Consider the following 16,185-nt stretch of genomic DNA (forward strand, 5'->3'; position numbering starts at 1 on the left):
AAGTGCCAGGCCTTCCCGCATTCCCAACGGTAAACAGTTGCAACCCTTAGATGACAGGAAGAAGTGTCAAAAGCAATATTACTGTTTTCCAGGGAGGGAAATGGCATCTGGAATATTACGTGATCAATTTGGGGGATACAGTAGTTCATCAATCAGGATTTGGTCCAATTTCGACACGTTTACAAACAAGACTTCACTCCATGCCCTTGCATAGTTAATGCAAAGCAATTCATTAGTGACGTTTACATTTTAAAGTACAAGACCATGGTTCATAAAATAAAATCAACAGAATTTGTCCTAAACAACACTAAATTAAAAGGAAATAAGTCACATACAGAAACCAAAAAGGCAATGTACAACAAAAGCCCACATAACTGGCAAGCAACTTTTAAACAACGGTCTAACATTTCCTTTTTCTGGAGATGAAATTAAATGAAACAAAACAACAACAACAACAACAAAGGAATGAAAAAATGGACAGATACAAAGACTTCATGTTGAACAGAGTCAGGCATCTTTCACACTGACAGGACCAAGGTCCACAAGCACCATCCAACACCACGACAGACAGCAGGTGGAGTGACTCACTTTGGACAACTCACATTCTGTCTGTCTGCTCAGGCTATCTGGCCTAAGAGTAGCTGATATATAAAAGAAAGTAAAATGATTTATTGTAACATGATGAAGAATTTCTAAGCTTCTCAGCAACTTAGTCAGAGCAAGGGTTCAACAAATTAGATTCCCAGCAAAGCAGCCTCGACTTTTCATTGAGTACTTCTTGTTGTTTTGAGTTGTGTTTGCTACTTAATATGTCTAATAACAATGGCCTTAGGCTTTGGAAGGTCAAAGTTGGCCTGCAGCCCTGCAGACTGCATCAGTCACAGTGACAGTACCAAATGAACCAGCGGAGACTACAGTACAAGACTGGCCCAAAGACACCATGGGTATGGAGGTCAAATGCAGAAATGTTAGCGATTTCCTAAGTATGGGTCACAGAAATTAAACCAAGAATAGATATTAACTATGAAATGGGAGAAGGTGTCAATCTTAGCTAATACATAATTATTTTTATTCCTAAAAGAATGAGAGATTGGATAAATCTGCTTGTGATATGAAGAGAGATTCAAGAGGAAAGAAAACAATGGGAACATGCTGTACTTGAATCAGAATTATATTTCCAACAGACACATAAACATGTAAACTAAGACATCACAGTGATTGTCAAGCAAACGGAAAAAAGTCAGAGAAAATTAATGGTCTACACAATGGGAAATTAGGTTCTTCAACCTCAAAATCCTAAACGGGGTGGGTGGGGGAAATAATCACCAGTCTACAGAGAGGTCTGAAAAGAAAATTAAAAAAAAAAATCAACAAAAGAATGGCATGATGTTACTGAAATGAAACTGGCCACTGTGAGGCTGCTGCATCGTATGCAAGGCTTGGAGAAGGTCAGGAAAACTTTCATTTTGGAAAAAGAGGAGAAATGCTCTCTTTATTGTGCTCACTCCACTCTTAAAGCTGCAGATATCTTAGAAAACTCCTTGTTCTTCAGAGGAAAGTCTCTGCATGTTACAGACTTCATGGTCAACAGCTGACAGCCGATGGAGGAGTCAGCATTAGCCCATGCGAGAATACTGAAAGGAGGGCTTGTGTCGGTTATTCATTCTTTTACAACGAATTAAATCATTTCTTCATTACAAAAACCATCCATTCCATTTGTATCACACTCCGTGTGCTAAGAGAATGAAGTTGTGATCGTTATCTATAAGGCTTTCTTTGGTTTCCTTGACTAGGGTCCCTCAAATAAGTGCATATGCACCACTCTTGCTTTAGATTATTGTTAGAAAACACTGGGCCCTTCTAAGTTGTCATGTGGCAAAGACACTAGCGTCTGTTTCCTCTGCAATAAGATTCAATCTTCTCACTTCCTTTCCTTTTTATCATTGCTTCCTAAGTATAAGATAATATATGCTGGGTATAATTCAAAAGGTGTTTTCTATGGTATACTGCAGATTTAAGACCTCTCTGGTTTTGAAGAGGCATCTTTTTCTGCCCATGTTCAGGTAATTCACTTGAAGACTTTTTGCATAGCCTGTAGCAAGATTACTGTGGGAATGCAGAAATGATAAGTCAATTATTAAGCATTTTGGCTGACAGTACTTCAGGCTTTCGAGAGCAAATTATTTCAGCATTGCACAGACTTCAGTGTGGACAGCATTTGCCACAGACCTCTAGGACTAATGAAAGCCAGTATACAGAGATGCACTGTTGGAATTTGGTAACATTTTAGTTGCAAATTGTGAACCACTTGCCCGCTGAGTCTACTTCATGACTGCTAGGTATGTTTTAATTGTGCCCGTTAAAAATCATGCTGAAAAAATTTACATTTGATAGGCAAAGTTAAGTTTGACTCCCATACTTGTCTCTCTGTAGGTTGCTAGAGGAGAGCATAAGGAAAGTAAGAGAACAAGAGAATGAAAAGAGACGCTGCAGTTACGGTCAAAGGAATCGCAAGAAGAGCAAAAACAACAGACAAACTGGAACAAAATTCTCCGTTTAATTTAATTGAATTGTTATTCACAAGTATTATATGCTAGTTTTCACCATATGTTAAAATTTACCAAACGCCTAAAAAATACTCTTGAATATGTTTTTAATAAGCTAGTAAATATGGTCAACAGGACAGTGAAAACCTCCCCCTCCCTCAATTAAAAGCCATGGGCACAGACTGACTTAATCGCCCCTGTATCCCCAAAGTTCCTTAACAAAGGAAAACTACATAAAGCTGCACTATACTATAGTGTGATTCTATTGATAATGCCGGATGTAGTTCTCTACACCTGGACATCCAAATTATCTTTAGCTAGATCATTCCAGAAGCAAAATTTGTCATCAAGGTTTAGAGTCAACTGAACAATATATTATATAGATAGGATACCTCTAAATGATATAAATCTTGAAGATGGGCTCTCGGACCATGTGATGTCAGTCCTGTAATAATATATTAAGATTTATGCCACCTGTGTCAAAAACATGGATAATTACTGCAAATCTATCACGACTGAACTCTTACTATAATATAGTGCAGTTTTAGAAGCCTGGCATGGGCAATACCTTTTTAATTTGAGACACTAAAGATGTAAGAATAATAAATATATAGCAACGAGTTATTTTAGAAATAGGATCAGAGCTCTGTTTAGCAGCAAAGAAAGATAGTTTTATTTGTAAGTATAAGCACACCTGGTGAGTTAAACACGGGAGCTGAAGGGGCATTACATACAACTGTTTCAGCGAGCAATGTGTTATAGGGGTTGTTAGTGCCGTGGGGTCGAAGAAGAGGGTTTGTTAGTAGGTAATTGCCAGTCATTCCTAAAGCAAAGAAACAGAAAAAGAGTCCGTCAGTGTGCGTATTTCAGTGATACGCTTGCAGTAGTTTTAGTGAATTCATCAGGGCAGTGGGCAGGCTGGCAACGGAAAGTCTGCTGGAATGTTCCTGACTCTATTTGAACTACTGATTTGAAGGAGAAAGGGGAGGGGAAGTTCAATTCCAGGAATTCGCAGGTGCTTTCTAAGTCCCCCAAGTAAACACCTGCTGAGAATGACATTTACTAATTTATACAAAATCACTGTTAAACAAAAATGGCAATTAAATGCATGGAGATCAACATTATGCTTCAGGATGCTACTGCTTCATATTAAAACCCTAACCACCAAGGCCCAGCAGAGGGACTCTTAGACTTTCAGACTTACAGGTGTGGGACCGTCCCTCCTGACAACATCTGTGTTGGTACTGACTTCCACACAAGCAGGGGGAAGCTCCTTCCACAGACATGTAAGAAGAGGGAGAAACTGCAAAGCTGCACTTATTAAAGGCACAGGCATACATGCTGGGGGCGAGGGGGAGGACATGAATGATTAGACCAGGACAAGAGCGGTGGTTCTGTAATCTCATTTGCCAGGTTTCAGAAGTGAGTCCGTGAGTAGCTTTCCTATGTGACAACCATGTCAATAGAATTAAGGCAACACGGGGCCATGGTGAAGCAGGGGCGTCACTCACTCTGCTAAATCATAAACCTTTACTTATCAATCGTGTTTCCCACCACTCATGAAATCTGACTAAAATGGGTTCAAAATCAGGCTGCTATGGATGTCACACAGACACCCTTTTCATTTCATAGCCAAACTATGTCATGACAGTTGTACATAGCATAAATCATTAAATCAAAACTGAAAGAGTCTTTCCATGGACTGGTTCAACAACTCAAATTTTCTATGCTTGACTGAAAGATACTAAGCTTCTATTTGGAAGTACCTGTGGCTTTGTGTTTAATGCCTTAATCTTGCTAAGCTCCTACATTTCTGACCTTTATCGTTTAGGAACTTAAATACTTTTTTTGTAATAAATTTATTACAAAACTTACTCAACACATGAAACTATGTGAGGGAAGTTGGTTTATATGCTTCCATGCATTTTAATTTACTACAAGTATTTTACTACTTAATATTTACTTTAAAATATGAAAAAGGAACTGTGTGAAAATTATGTAAAGTTTCAATGTGAATTTGGTGCTCTTTTACACTAATAGTTACACTGTAATTCTAGCAAAGTCTTAGGAAGATAACTTTCATAGATGTCTTAGAAAGGACAGGTATGCACTAACAAGTGAAACCTTTTCATCTGTAACAAGGTATGTTTTCAAAAATTAATTTTCCACCCATGTTCTGTCATCCTGGAGTGTAAAATTGTATTTTCTTCCATTATACTATGGAAATAATATAAACCTATACATACTTTGATCAATGATGTTAAATGTTGACCCCCAAAGTTTAACAACTGGTGATTTAAACCCATGACAGGTAGGTCCAGCGTCTTCTCTACAGTTAGTCTAGGCTCACACAAAGCATAAACTGTACGCTGTACACTCAATTCCCCTAATAACTGACCTTGGTTAAGGGTAGAAGTGCTATTGATGTCACCTGAGATAAAAGAAGATTCAGACTGTTTCCTCACGGTGTCATTCCACATCCTCCTTATACGACTCTATTGACAGGAAACAGCAAGAAAAGCACATTACCTCATCAACACATTGATCATCTTACATCATTAGTGTAGGACTGTTGTTTGGGCTTTTTAAGAATGTGTTTTGTTGTTGGTCCAAAGACGAGGATACCAAGACTGCCTTGTTCCTACTAAGCACTATTTAATCTTTAATCTAACACACTTTGTGTGGGTTTGTTTGTTTGTTTATTTATTTGAGGCAGGTTTCATGTAACCCAGACTGGCCTCACTCAACTAGCTCTGTAGCCAGGGACGGCCATGAACCTTCTGCCTCCATGTCCCTAGAGCTGGATTATAGGTCCATATCACCACATCTAGTTGTTCTGTTGCCTGGTTTAAAGTGGAGACGAAGAATTATTAAATGAATGTGTTGCGTGCCTACTGAAAGCACTGTTCTAGATGACCTGAGAACAGGAATTATGACAAACTTCTTAAAGTACACTTCTCAAAAGGATGTTCACATCCACACAACACACTGAGTACATATTTAAGAAGAAACTGAAATCAAAATCCAAAATAACAAGTGAGTCCTTACTACCTAGAACACTACAATGAGGAGACAATTAGTGCATCTTAAACAGAACATGTCTCCACAGGCTTTCTCTAAACAAGGTTAATTAAAGATGCTGTCAAGCTCTTTGGTACCTGTGTGCCAGAGGAGTAGCGCGCACTGGTGCGGGTGGTTGACGCCTTCACAGAGCTGTGGGGGCTCTCGGTCGGGAGGCCGCCACAGCAGTACCAGTGTCTGAAGCACTTGCCATATTCTTTTCGTACCTGGATGGAAACAGACCCAAGACCGGGGGATTAGTGTGGGCACACTGGTTTCTCCTATTCACGCTAGCTAAATGAGCAGTGGAGACAACGGAGAAACATTAAACTTCTATAGAGGAAATAGGCTGAACCTATTAGTGCTGAAATATTAGTCACTAGAGTAACCTTTGTCTGTACACCTCTGTCTGGCTTTACTGTTTCATCTGGAGATGCCTTGGAGTTTACTACTAATGTGCAAATTCTGGTTATTAATACAAAGTGATATAGTGAACTTTTCTTCTAAGTACTTAGAACTATTTCTCGGCAAAATAATTAGACAAAGAAAAATTAGCATCTTTGATGCTTGGTTGTACATGATGATCAATTTGGAAGTCCATCACTGACAGACCTTTTATAAGCTTAGCCTTCCTAGGCAGTCAATACATAAACCTCTGGACTGCACATACAAGGCTTCTTTGGTACGAAAACAAAGCCAATAAAAAGCACTTTCATCCATTTGCCAATACTTAGGAGGGAATATTTTCCCAGTTCTTTTGGTATGTCTCCCTTTGGCACCTGTGGAGTCTAAGGTGCTGGCTCACTCCATTAGCACACAATAGCATTATTTATGCAGTTTCTATTCACATTAATGAGTTATCCAAGCAATTTCCTTTATTCTCTGAAGCTGGGGTATATGGTATACTAGCCTAAAAGAAAGTTTGGCTTACCCTTTAAAATGTGAAATCCAAGCAACTGAAATAGGCCCCTCATGAACAATGAGTAGTATAAAAGTGGGAGGAGTGGGGAGGTGTGGGAAGGGGCTGCTAGGTGGTATACAGCCACACTGGTGAATAAACATGGTTTTTTGTAGATTAAAGCTAGTCTTTGAAATTAAACTAGACAAGAAAAAACTGCAAAGAAAGTCTTTTCCAGTAGATTATACAATACTTGAGACCCTTCCTATCTCATATTTCTGTTACCTGCCTGCAAAGGTCCCAACTGACACTCCTTCCAAAATTAGATAGGTCACAATTAGACCTTCTAAGCCAAGCATACCTGCACTGTCATCTTCTCTGTTTTATTAAGTGTCACAGATTAGAACAAACAGGAACAGCACTGAGCTTTCAAAGCATTTCCTGGGCCCAACTGGGCTCATTCTAGCATTAAAAATGAAGCTTTCATTTTAGTTTTCCAATTTAACCATCTTATGTTATATTCTTAACAATCTATCATGGCAACTCCCATGAGGAGACATGGAAGACTGAGTAGAACATATTCAGAAGGGTAGGATGTGTGGTGCTTTGAAAATGGAGCTGTTAAGCCAGTAGAAATTCCATGCTCAAGGAATACACACAGCTCTCTGAAGAAGCAGTCTCCTAAACCTTCTGCTGCCAAGGCTAACTAATCTTTAAGTCAAAGCTAGTGGACATGACCCTGAGAAATGATCAACATGTGACCATGTGCTTTATGCAGGATGCTTGCTTACATAAGACACATTGAGAAGTGGCAGTGGTTACCAAGGACATCCCTGTACAATGTTAAAAATGTTAAAGTATGTTGTTATTAAAACACAAGATATCTTAGGAAGAATTCTACACCAGTAATGGTCATTAGTAGCACTGAAAAGCTGTATAACCAAGACAATGGCAATCAAAAATGGTATTTTATCCAAATAACACCCTCTGGTGTTGGTTTTGCCTAATGCCTATATTGCTGTGACTGTACATTATCTGTCAGTGTTTCACGTTCCACTGTCATTCTCTCAAAATTACAGCTTATTCAAAACCGATGGAAGCAACAACACTATCATCTTGTCAGGGCTGAAAACTTAATAGTTTTCACTTTCACAATTCTTTTTCTCTGTTCAATTTAGTGACCAGCTAATAACAACCGAATCAAAGACTCCATTAGACATGCAGGCGTGGAAGGCGATTCCGTGTGAAAGGCACATAATAAATTCTACACTTAAACGACAGCGAAGTTGTTTTCTTGGTTCCTTGGCTACAGATGCAAGGTTTTCATCCCCAACTTTCATTTTCAAAATTATTTTTGCGGACTCTATTCCACATACATGAAATCAGGACAAAATAATCAGAGGTAAAACACTAAATGACAGTTGTTTTGGATCTTTCAAAATCACTCACAAGGTAACATTAATATTAATCTTTTGCATGTCTGGAGCTTTAAAAATTAATGCTATTTGTCCTTGGCTTCATTTTCATTTTGGACTAGTGTATTCCTATCAGTGAGCTAAGACTAAATTTAAACTTGTATTTTTTTAAGCTTGTAACTATACACAGATATTTCACAAACTCTTCCACCAAAGAAGGGGCTCTTGTATAAGCATCTAGCTTGCTGTTGTCCCAAACTGAGATTCAGAAGGTGACTGGGGCTATGCAACTCTGCATGGGCGCTTACATTTCCAGACAGGTATTAAAGAAAATTACAATATGACACTGTTTCTGAACAAGCCAGCTGTCAGGAGAAATCTTCTCCAGCCCATTCTCAAGCCAAAGGGCAAGTGAACGAAGGCTCTCCCCAGGTGTCCTTCACTTACTTTCTTTTGAAGAGCACAGTGGAAGATGAAAATGAACAGTCCCTGGAAAGCATTAAAGGTGGTGAAGAGATATGCCATCACAACAGTCTCCTCATTAACAAAAAGAAACCCAAAGGACCAGGTTAGGCCCAGGAGACACAGAAGGGCAAACGCGCCAAGCACCCAAGACCTGAAAAAATAAAGTGGATTTTTTTTTTAAACAGGTTCAATGAGGGGAGCAGCATTTATCTCATTTAGTAACGACTCAGTAGTAGAGGTTGACTTGCTCTATGGTCACTCAAATTCAACAGCATTTTGGCTTTAACCTTCCATTGATTAAGAAAGAACAACATTTAGTACTGCAGCCTCCAGTGAGTACAGCGACAGCGGGTATGGCCTTTCTTGCTCCAGAATGAACAGGCATCAAAACTACATTAAAACGCAAGGAGTAAAATATCCCCCGTGGCTTTATTGTCTTTCATGTGAATTTTAGTGAAAGAAATTAAGGAGTCCTTAATTAGTTTACTCCTATATTTTTATTCCTGTGGTGTACTCATACGATATTAGATAATGTGACACACACAGAAAGGTTAAATGGCAGATAATCACAGAGAGCCTAAACTTCAGAGTCTAATAAACTAGACTGAGGTGAGCCTATGAAATTACAATGAAAGTATGAAGAAGCCTAGCTGAAATGAGTTAAAAGCAAAACCAAACAAAACACAAGAACAAGTTGAAAATAAAATATTCTGGCAGAGATTTCATCATGACAAGCTTAAGGAGAAAAGAACTGCAGGAAACGGGGCAGGATGAGAAGGGTTTGGAATCATTGCATTCCATGTCTAACTAATGATCTTACTTGATAAATGGCTTATTATCTTCATAGCTAGAAAGCATTATAAGCAGAAAAGAGAAACAAAATTATTAGACAGAATTGAAATAGAAAGTAATAAGAAATCATTTATATATTTTATAAATTAGTCAAAATTAAGAAAGTCAAAATGCAGAGGCAAGCAATTAAAAAAATAAAGGCATATTATAGTTTAAGGATACTACAGCAAACTAGATAATCCAAAATAACTATAAAAATTAAGAGCAATTCATGATACTGACGGATTTGCAAAAAAATATAAATCATGCTATAAGTTCGTTAATGTAGGGTTCTACCTTACCCAGGTAAGTCCGTATTATAGTAGCCATCACAAACACGGTAATTACTGGTGTAGGTGAGAAGACAGAGAGAGGAAAGGGAAGAAAAGAGAGAGACGCTAGCGATCAGCTCTCTCTCTTACCATGCAACATGCAATGAAGCTGGCACTAACCTGTTTAAAATATCTAATTTAAAAATATTGCCCTTACTATAATCTGCCATTTTTTAACATTAAAAATATTATTTTCACAATCCTAGCATATCCAACTTTAATACCTCCTTGAATTCTACATTAAGACTCACATTTTAAAAACAAGTCTGAAAATGCTTCCATAGCTGATTTAATGAATCAACAGCTATCAATTTTGGGTTAATTAGATAGCATTTTCACTAATAGAATAGTGCAGATTTTATTCAACATTGAGATAAAGTAAACACTTGTTTAATTAGCATGAAAACAACAGATAATCTTCAAGATAACAATAGTAATAGAGCACATCCTCTTAGGAAAACAGGATTAGGAAGAGAAACTGCTCAGAATCCTTAAATCAAAAAGTCATTTAACAAAACAAACTTAATATAATCATATCAGCCATGCAAACAGGACCATAATTTGGACTTGCATTTTAAATTCAAATGAAATCACTATAGTGCTATGAAATTTCCATGAAGCCACAGAAACAATTTCTCCACTCTAGATCAAGTCAGAAATTATCTACTTCTTGACCAATGCCCGCAACTTGGTAATGGAAATTCAACCTCGATCAGTAAAATTTCATTCAGAATCCCTTCTACAGCTGCCAGAAGGCAGAAACGCCTGTGATCCCTGTGGAGAATATCTTTTACTGAGCTCGTCAAGTATAACAGTTAAAATACAAAATACTTACTTAATGTTTTCCAACCTGCTAGAATCTGGTTTCAAAGTGTTTGAATGTTTCACCATTTTGCACAGTGTGATCACCAGGAAAATAATATTTAGCTGTTTTAATGAAGAAAGAAAGAATTGTATCACTATGAACAATGAATATTTTGCAAATTCAGTTAATGAGTTCACCCAGTTCAGTACCCACAGCATATGGACACTGTATACAGTGAATCAATTTTCATTTATGTATACAGTGATGGGTTCAGTCTGTGTGGAAAACACCCTGGCTATTATGATCGATCTAACAGATCATTTGACATGGAATTGCAAGCTCATTAAGCCAGTATCATGTGGTAATGATTACATTAATTAAAAAAAAAAAACCCTAAATTAGTTTCTTTAGCTAAGTGTAGTCCAAGGCCTAAAAGCCACCTAATAGAGAGACCCTGCAAAGAATTCTGAGAAGCACATTTGCATCAAGAATCTGCAGTGGAAGAATGGCTGAGTTCTAAAGACCTGGCTGAGAGCCTACCTCTTGATGGTTACCAACTAAACCAGAAAAATGATGTTTGCACAATAAACGTCTAAGGCAATTGAGAGGAGCCAATTAAATAACATGCACGAAACAGTTCAAACTAATAGGAAGGTAACGTTTCTACTGTCTGCATACTTTCCATCTAACTAAAGGTAAAGCCATTCGCTCTTTCCTTCCTTGTTTACACTTGCAAACACTTGGTCAATTCCAACTGAATGAGTCCTACTAAGTATTCAGCTGTGTGAGGACTGTAGGGGCAATTAAAAGCAAACCAGGGAGGCTGGAATTGGATGTGGAAGTGCTGGATTCCCTAGAGGTCAGACTGGTGGAAAAGGACAAAGTCGGGGCATTCTGAGTGAGGAGCAGCAAAGGCTGGCAAATTCAGCAGCTTCCAGTCACAGGCTGACAGTTGGAGGGGAGCACTCCCTTGTTTATGCCCTAAAACTAGAGCTAAGTGAGACTACCCCTCAACCCTTCTTGTGGTATTTCATTCCTTCATTCAGAAACCTAAATGTTCATGGTGCTTTGAGAACTCAGCATAACCTGGGGTCTTCTGGTCCTTGTGGAAGACTCAGGAAGCATACACTGTATGAGGAGATGTACTCTGCTTCTGGGAGAGAGATAATCAACTGTGTTATCATATGACCCTTTTCACCGAGTCACAGTGACGCACAAGCAAATGACCCCACACTGATTCATTGTTTCTTCTGATTTTATAATCATGAAGCATGATACAGGCCAATACATTAAAAATTTCCAGCTATCCCTATTAATGAGTTTGGGAGCAAGGCAAATACTTTAAGCTGTGTATCATTTTTTTTTTTTTTTTTTTTTTGCCTGATACACCTTATTATTTCTCTTAGATGTAAAATTTCCTCCTTTAAGGGATAAAATGAGGTTAGTGAGTAACCTACACATGTTGGTGGATGGTCTACCTTTCCATGATAGTTACTTAAGGGCAAAACAGATATTTGTTTAACTTCTTAAAAGAGTTAGTAGGCAAAAGATAAAACCATAGGAATATTTCTTGCTTTACTTTTACAGGATTATTCCAGCTGGTTTAGAGACATGATTTTATTCACAGAGATGGGACACATCACAAATTTCACCCAACAGATATTTTATTGACTGGCTTGTGCTACACTAAGATGTGTTTATCATGCTGTGGACACTTAAGACACAGAGGCTGCCTCTGAGAAATTAGAGTTCTCTGTGGTAATGGAGTAAACACTGGTAACTTTTTTAAAAGTCATGGCAAAGAGTATTTTTACCATTTTTCAGATGCAAAGGCAAAAATCAACAATGTCATCAGTTTTCTATTTTATACATGGGCCACCTTTTCTAGTCACATTAAAGGACGACTGGAAGGCAGAGCACCCCAGCAAGTCCAGGCTCTGCTTCAATTCTCGGTCTATATTAGTTGAGGTAGGAGCTGCTGAAAGATGCTCTCTATGTAAATATACCAAATACAACAGTCCAAAAGCAAGGAAAGCAAAGGAATAGGCTCCAACTCCTGGGTGAGATGGCCTTCTCTACAGAAGTAGATAAAATCTTTCAATCCTCTATTTTTGAATGCCCTGAATGTAGAGTATTCATTTCCCTCCCTCCCTCCCTTCCTTTCTTTCCTCTCTCTCTCTCTCTCTCTCTCTCTCTCTCTCTCTCTCTCTCTCTCTCTCGTTCATTTGTTTTACTTATTTGTTTAGTTATTTTTTTGATACAGGGTCTGGTTAAGTAGCTCTGGCTGGCCTATAACTCACTGAGTAGACTATATAGACCAGGCTGGCGATGAATTCACAGAGACCTGCTTGCCTTTGCCTCCCAAGTGCTGGGATTAAGGATGCATGCACCACAGCTTTCTAGTTTAGAGTATTTCAAGAAGACTCAAAAGAGTCACCTTAAAGATACAATACACTCCATGAAAAATTATGATGGAAAAAATAATAAAATGCTCAACATGCTTTTATATTCAAATTGTTTTTCAAGTGCCTATGAATTTTCCACTTTAAAGAAATGGAAAAAGATAATGATAGCTAATGGCATACTGTCATAAAACTTTCAGTTTACTCATACATAGTACTTTAGCCTCCAAAGAAAAACTACTTGAAAACACAGAAATAATGGAGCAAGGGTATATTTAATAGGAAGAAATGCTGTCGTTTCTAAACAAAGTAACTACAAAAGGAGGCTTACAAGGAGCACTCAAGGCACAAGATGGCAAAAACGTCAATCTGAGAGATTTCTCCATGCTTATTAAATATTAAAATTTCATAGAAAAAATGTTTGTGACATAGATATTGAAAAATTAAATATGCTACCATCAACATACACAGTGAATTTCCTCCTGGAATGGATTAGAATGTTGACTTAAGCATAAATGATGTTTTATAGTTCTCAGTTACCTAATGTTTAAATATTTTAACACTAAATTTCAGTTTCATACAATAAATGTTGTTACTATAATTTTTTCAGGAGGCAATAGACTCGACAAAAATTATGATTTTGTATGTTATACTGTTTCCATCATACTTCTACTCCCGTTTTCCTCCTCTATTTCTTCCTTGCTCTTTTAAAGTGGAACAGTGGGACCCACACCCAGACACAGAAAGGCAGGTAAGAGCAGCTTCAGTAAAATCTGTGGTCCAGAACAGTCACCTAAAGACAACAGGCTGCTTTCAAGTAAATGACGGTCTACAAACGTGACTTCCTTTCTGTGCGCTTTTCAAGACATGCTGACTTTCTAGCCCACACTACTGTATTTCTGTTTTGTCTGTTTTTAAATAACAGAATAGGTGATTTCATTTACTTTAACTTTTTTCTTTCCTTATTTTATTTTAGTCTCTTCTCTAGGCTTTGAAAAACTAAAGAAATCCCAACAACCAGACAGCCCCCTATGTCTCACTGGAAGGCAGACACACAGGAAGTGGTGACCACCCCCACCCCCTAGTCCTGCTGTCACTTCCTGTCTGATTACAACACCCCACCCCCTAGTCTTTGTTGTTGTCCCACCCCCTAACACAAATACTACTAAATACTACTAAGCTTAAACAGAAGGGGATATGTTAAAAGATTTGTCAGTGGGTAAGGAAAGGGCTAGGCTACATATACATGCAAAGCTTTGTCTAAACCCAATTACTCACATAAATCAGTACATTTAGATTATTAAATCTAGAACTGTATTAGGTATGTATATTAACCCAGCAGCCTAAATACACAGGGTGATAATTTATTTGGAGGAAGGAATTCGTTCAGGAATTATTCCTACATTAATTCTATACTGTGGGCTTATATATGCATGTGGGCATGTACAAGTCTAAACATACAGATACCTCATTTTTCCTTAATAGAACTTCATATAAAAGTTGGGAGCAGAACCAGGAGGGGGTTAAAAAACATTCTAATAAATAAATAAATAAATAAATAAATAAATAAATAAATAAATACATACATACATACATACATAAATAAATAAATAAATAAATAACCAAACTGGAATACTCTTCCAATGACTAATAATACCCAAATCATAAATGCATGAATTGTTATATTTAAATAACATTTTGCTAAGCTAATGGCACTATGGAGTTAAGCATCACCTATGTGGCTAGGCATGACCATACAAAAGAGCTTTTAAAAAGGAAAAGTTCCCAGGGATTAGAGGAAAGCACAGCTTGCTTTAGGGTCATCAGCTTGCTCCACTGAATCACATCTGTCTGGGCTTGCAGCTTTAAATTCATTCCACAGCTTGCAGGGCTGACATGGATATGATAAGACAGAAGAACAGAAACAGCGTTCTGAAATAACCTGGCTGAACTGCACGTGTTCTGACCCTTTCTGTCCTCCCTCGAGCTTTTGCTACCTGGCAAATGCAAGTCCAAAACCGCACTTGTGTCTCCAGATCTTTGCTGTTAGCCAAGCAGAAACCGATGTCCCTGGACGAGCAGCCAGAGAGGTGTTCTCTGAAGAAGACTTCTAAGTGAGTATGTGAGCTGAACTCTTACTGAACTGAATTAATTATTAATGATGCAGATGGAGCTGTCCAAATGATAAGAACAGCTCCTGACGTGTCATGATCCAAGCCTTCATCAAACCATTTCAGGCATACTAATGGTCTCCCCTGCTCATTACTAACTGGCACTTTTCTCATAGATATAATGAGTCCAGTGCCTGTAGGCAAGACATTCTATAGAAAGGCATTAAGTAGAAAGTTTTATCTCCCACAGCCTCTTACTTTTCTTCATAGAATATTACAAAGGTATATCTATTTAAAACTATTAAGTTAAAATGATTTCAACTCAGTCATAATTCAAAATACATTTTCTTGGAATAGCAAAAAAATGTTTTGTTATAAGAATATTCCTTACAGGGACAGTATATAAAATAATTTGTATTATTGAGATTCATGTTAGAATTACATTTTAAATGTCTTGGGTCACCACAGTATCTACTTAGGTGAATGTGTTTTTAACATATTATGCTATACTATCTTATTTCTCAGTTTAGGTTAGACATTGTATTTCAAGGTATTGTTTTGCATTCTCTCTGTGCTGGGATGATTAGAGGGCAAAGCAATCTCAGAATCTCACGGAGATCTGCATGCAACTGTTACCTCCTGGTTTCTTTTGTTTGTAGGTTGGGAACGATGTGACCTAGAGCCTTCCATAGTTTAGCCTGAAGGCAGAGTATAAATGGTGATCAGAGACTGATAAACAGTGTCCTCTCACTGTAAATGGATGATGGGCCAAAATATCCTTTACTGATTTCTTACTGAGTACACACTAACTTGTTTTTCAAGCAAAAAAAAAAAAAAATTAATGTATTAAATTCTCAGTCAACAAAAGTAAGCATGTGACAATTTTAGTTCCGAACACCCTAACACAGTCTTTACATTTAATTCAAAGTAGAAATGTTTTTGCTTTAGGAGGTTCTAAAGAAGCCAATGTCTTTAAGGATAGCAGCTCTACATGGCAGCCATTAGTCACTGCATTCCAGAATAAACTGAGGATGTGGTCTCATACACTTAGGGGCAGAACTGTGGCCATTGCCTATAGAGAATAATCTGATGAGAAATCACCATCTCAGGAACACTGAAGGTATTTGGGTGGTTTACATAGGCATTCATCTCAAGTGTCCATTTTGCTTTGTTAAAGTAGCTGTGTGAAATAACTATAGCAAGAATTAAAACGTACACACTATTTTTCAGTGTTTTCACCAACAATGTTTTTAAATTAATTATGTGTGTGAGATCGATGTTAGGTGTCCTTCTCGATGATGCTGCCTTATGTTTGAAGAA

General features: G+C 37.7%; 1 protein-coding gene across 33 annotated transcripts in view; it reads right to left on the minus strand.

Moving 5' to 3' along the window:
- The window catches only part of Adgrl2 (adhesion G protein-coupled receptor L2), a 208,003-nt gene that overhangs the window by 2,168 nt on the left and 189,650 nt on the right, over positions 1-16,185 (minus strand). For 6 of the 33 annotated variants that reach the window (XM_036189375.1, XM_036189374.1, XM_036189377.1 and 3 more), the window contains 8 exons: positions 10,383-10,474; positions 9,518-9,562; positions 9,205-9,231; positions 8,367-8,535; positions 5,705-5,833; positions 4,945-5,041; positions 3,241-3,369; positions 2,420-2,437 (listed from right to left, as the gene is read on the minus strand). In XM_036189375.1, coding sequence (XP_036045268.1) covers positions 2,420-2,437; positions 3,241-3,369; positions 4,945-5,041; positions 5,705-5,833; positions 8,367-8,535; positions 9,205-9,231; positions 9,518-9,562; positions 10,383-10,474 — 706 coding nt within the window. Of the gene's footprint in view, positions 1-588; positions 642-2,385; positions 2,438-2,938; positions 2,992-3,240; positions 3,370-4,944; positions 5,042-5,704; positions 5,834-8,366; positions 8,536-9,204; positions 9,232-9,517; positions 9,563-10,382; positions 10,475-16,185 lie in introns of those variants that run through there. The other 27 variants (XM_036189388.1, XM_036189396.1, XM_036189387.1 and 24 more) reach the window with 20 other exon arrangements.

Source organism: Onychomys torridus, chromosome 6, assembly GCF_903995425.1.
Source record: "Onychomys torridus chromosome 6, mOncTor1.1, whole genome shotgun sequence".
NCBI classification, from domain to species: Eukaryota; Metazoa; Chordata; class Mammalia; order Rodentia; family Cricetidae; genus Onychomys; species Onychomys torridus.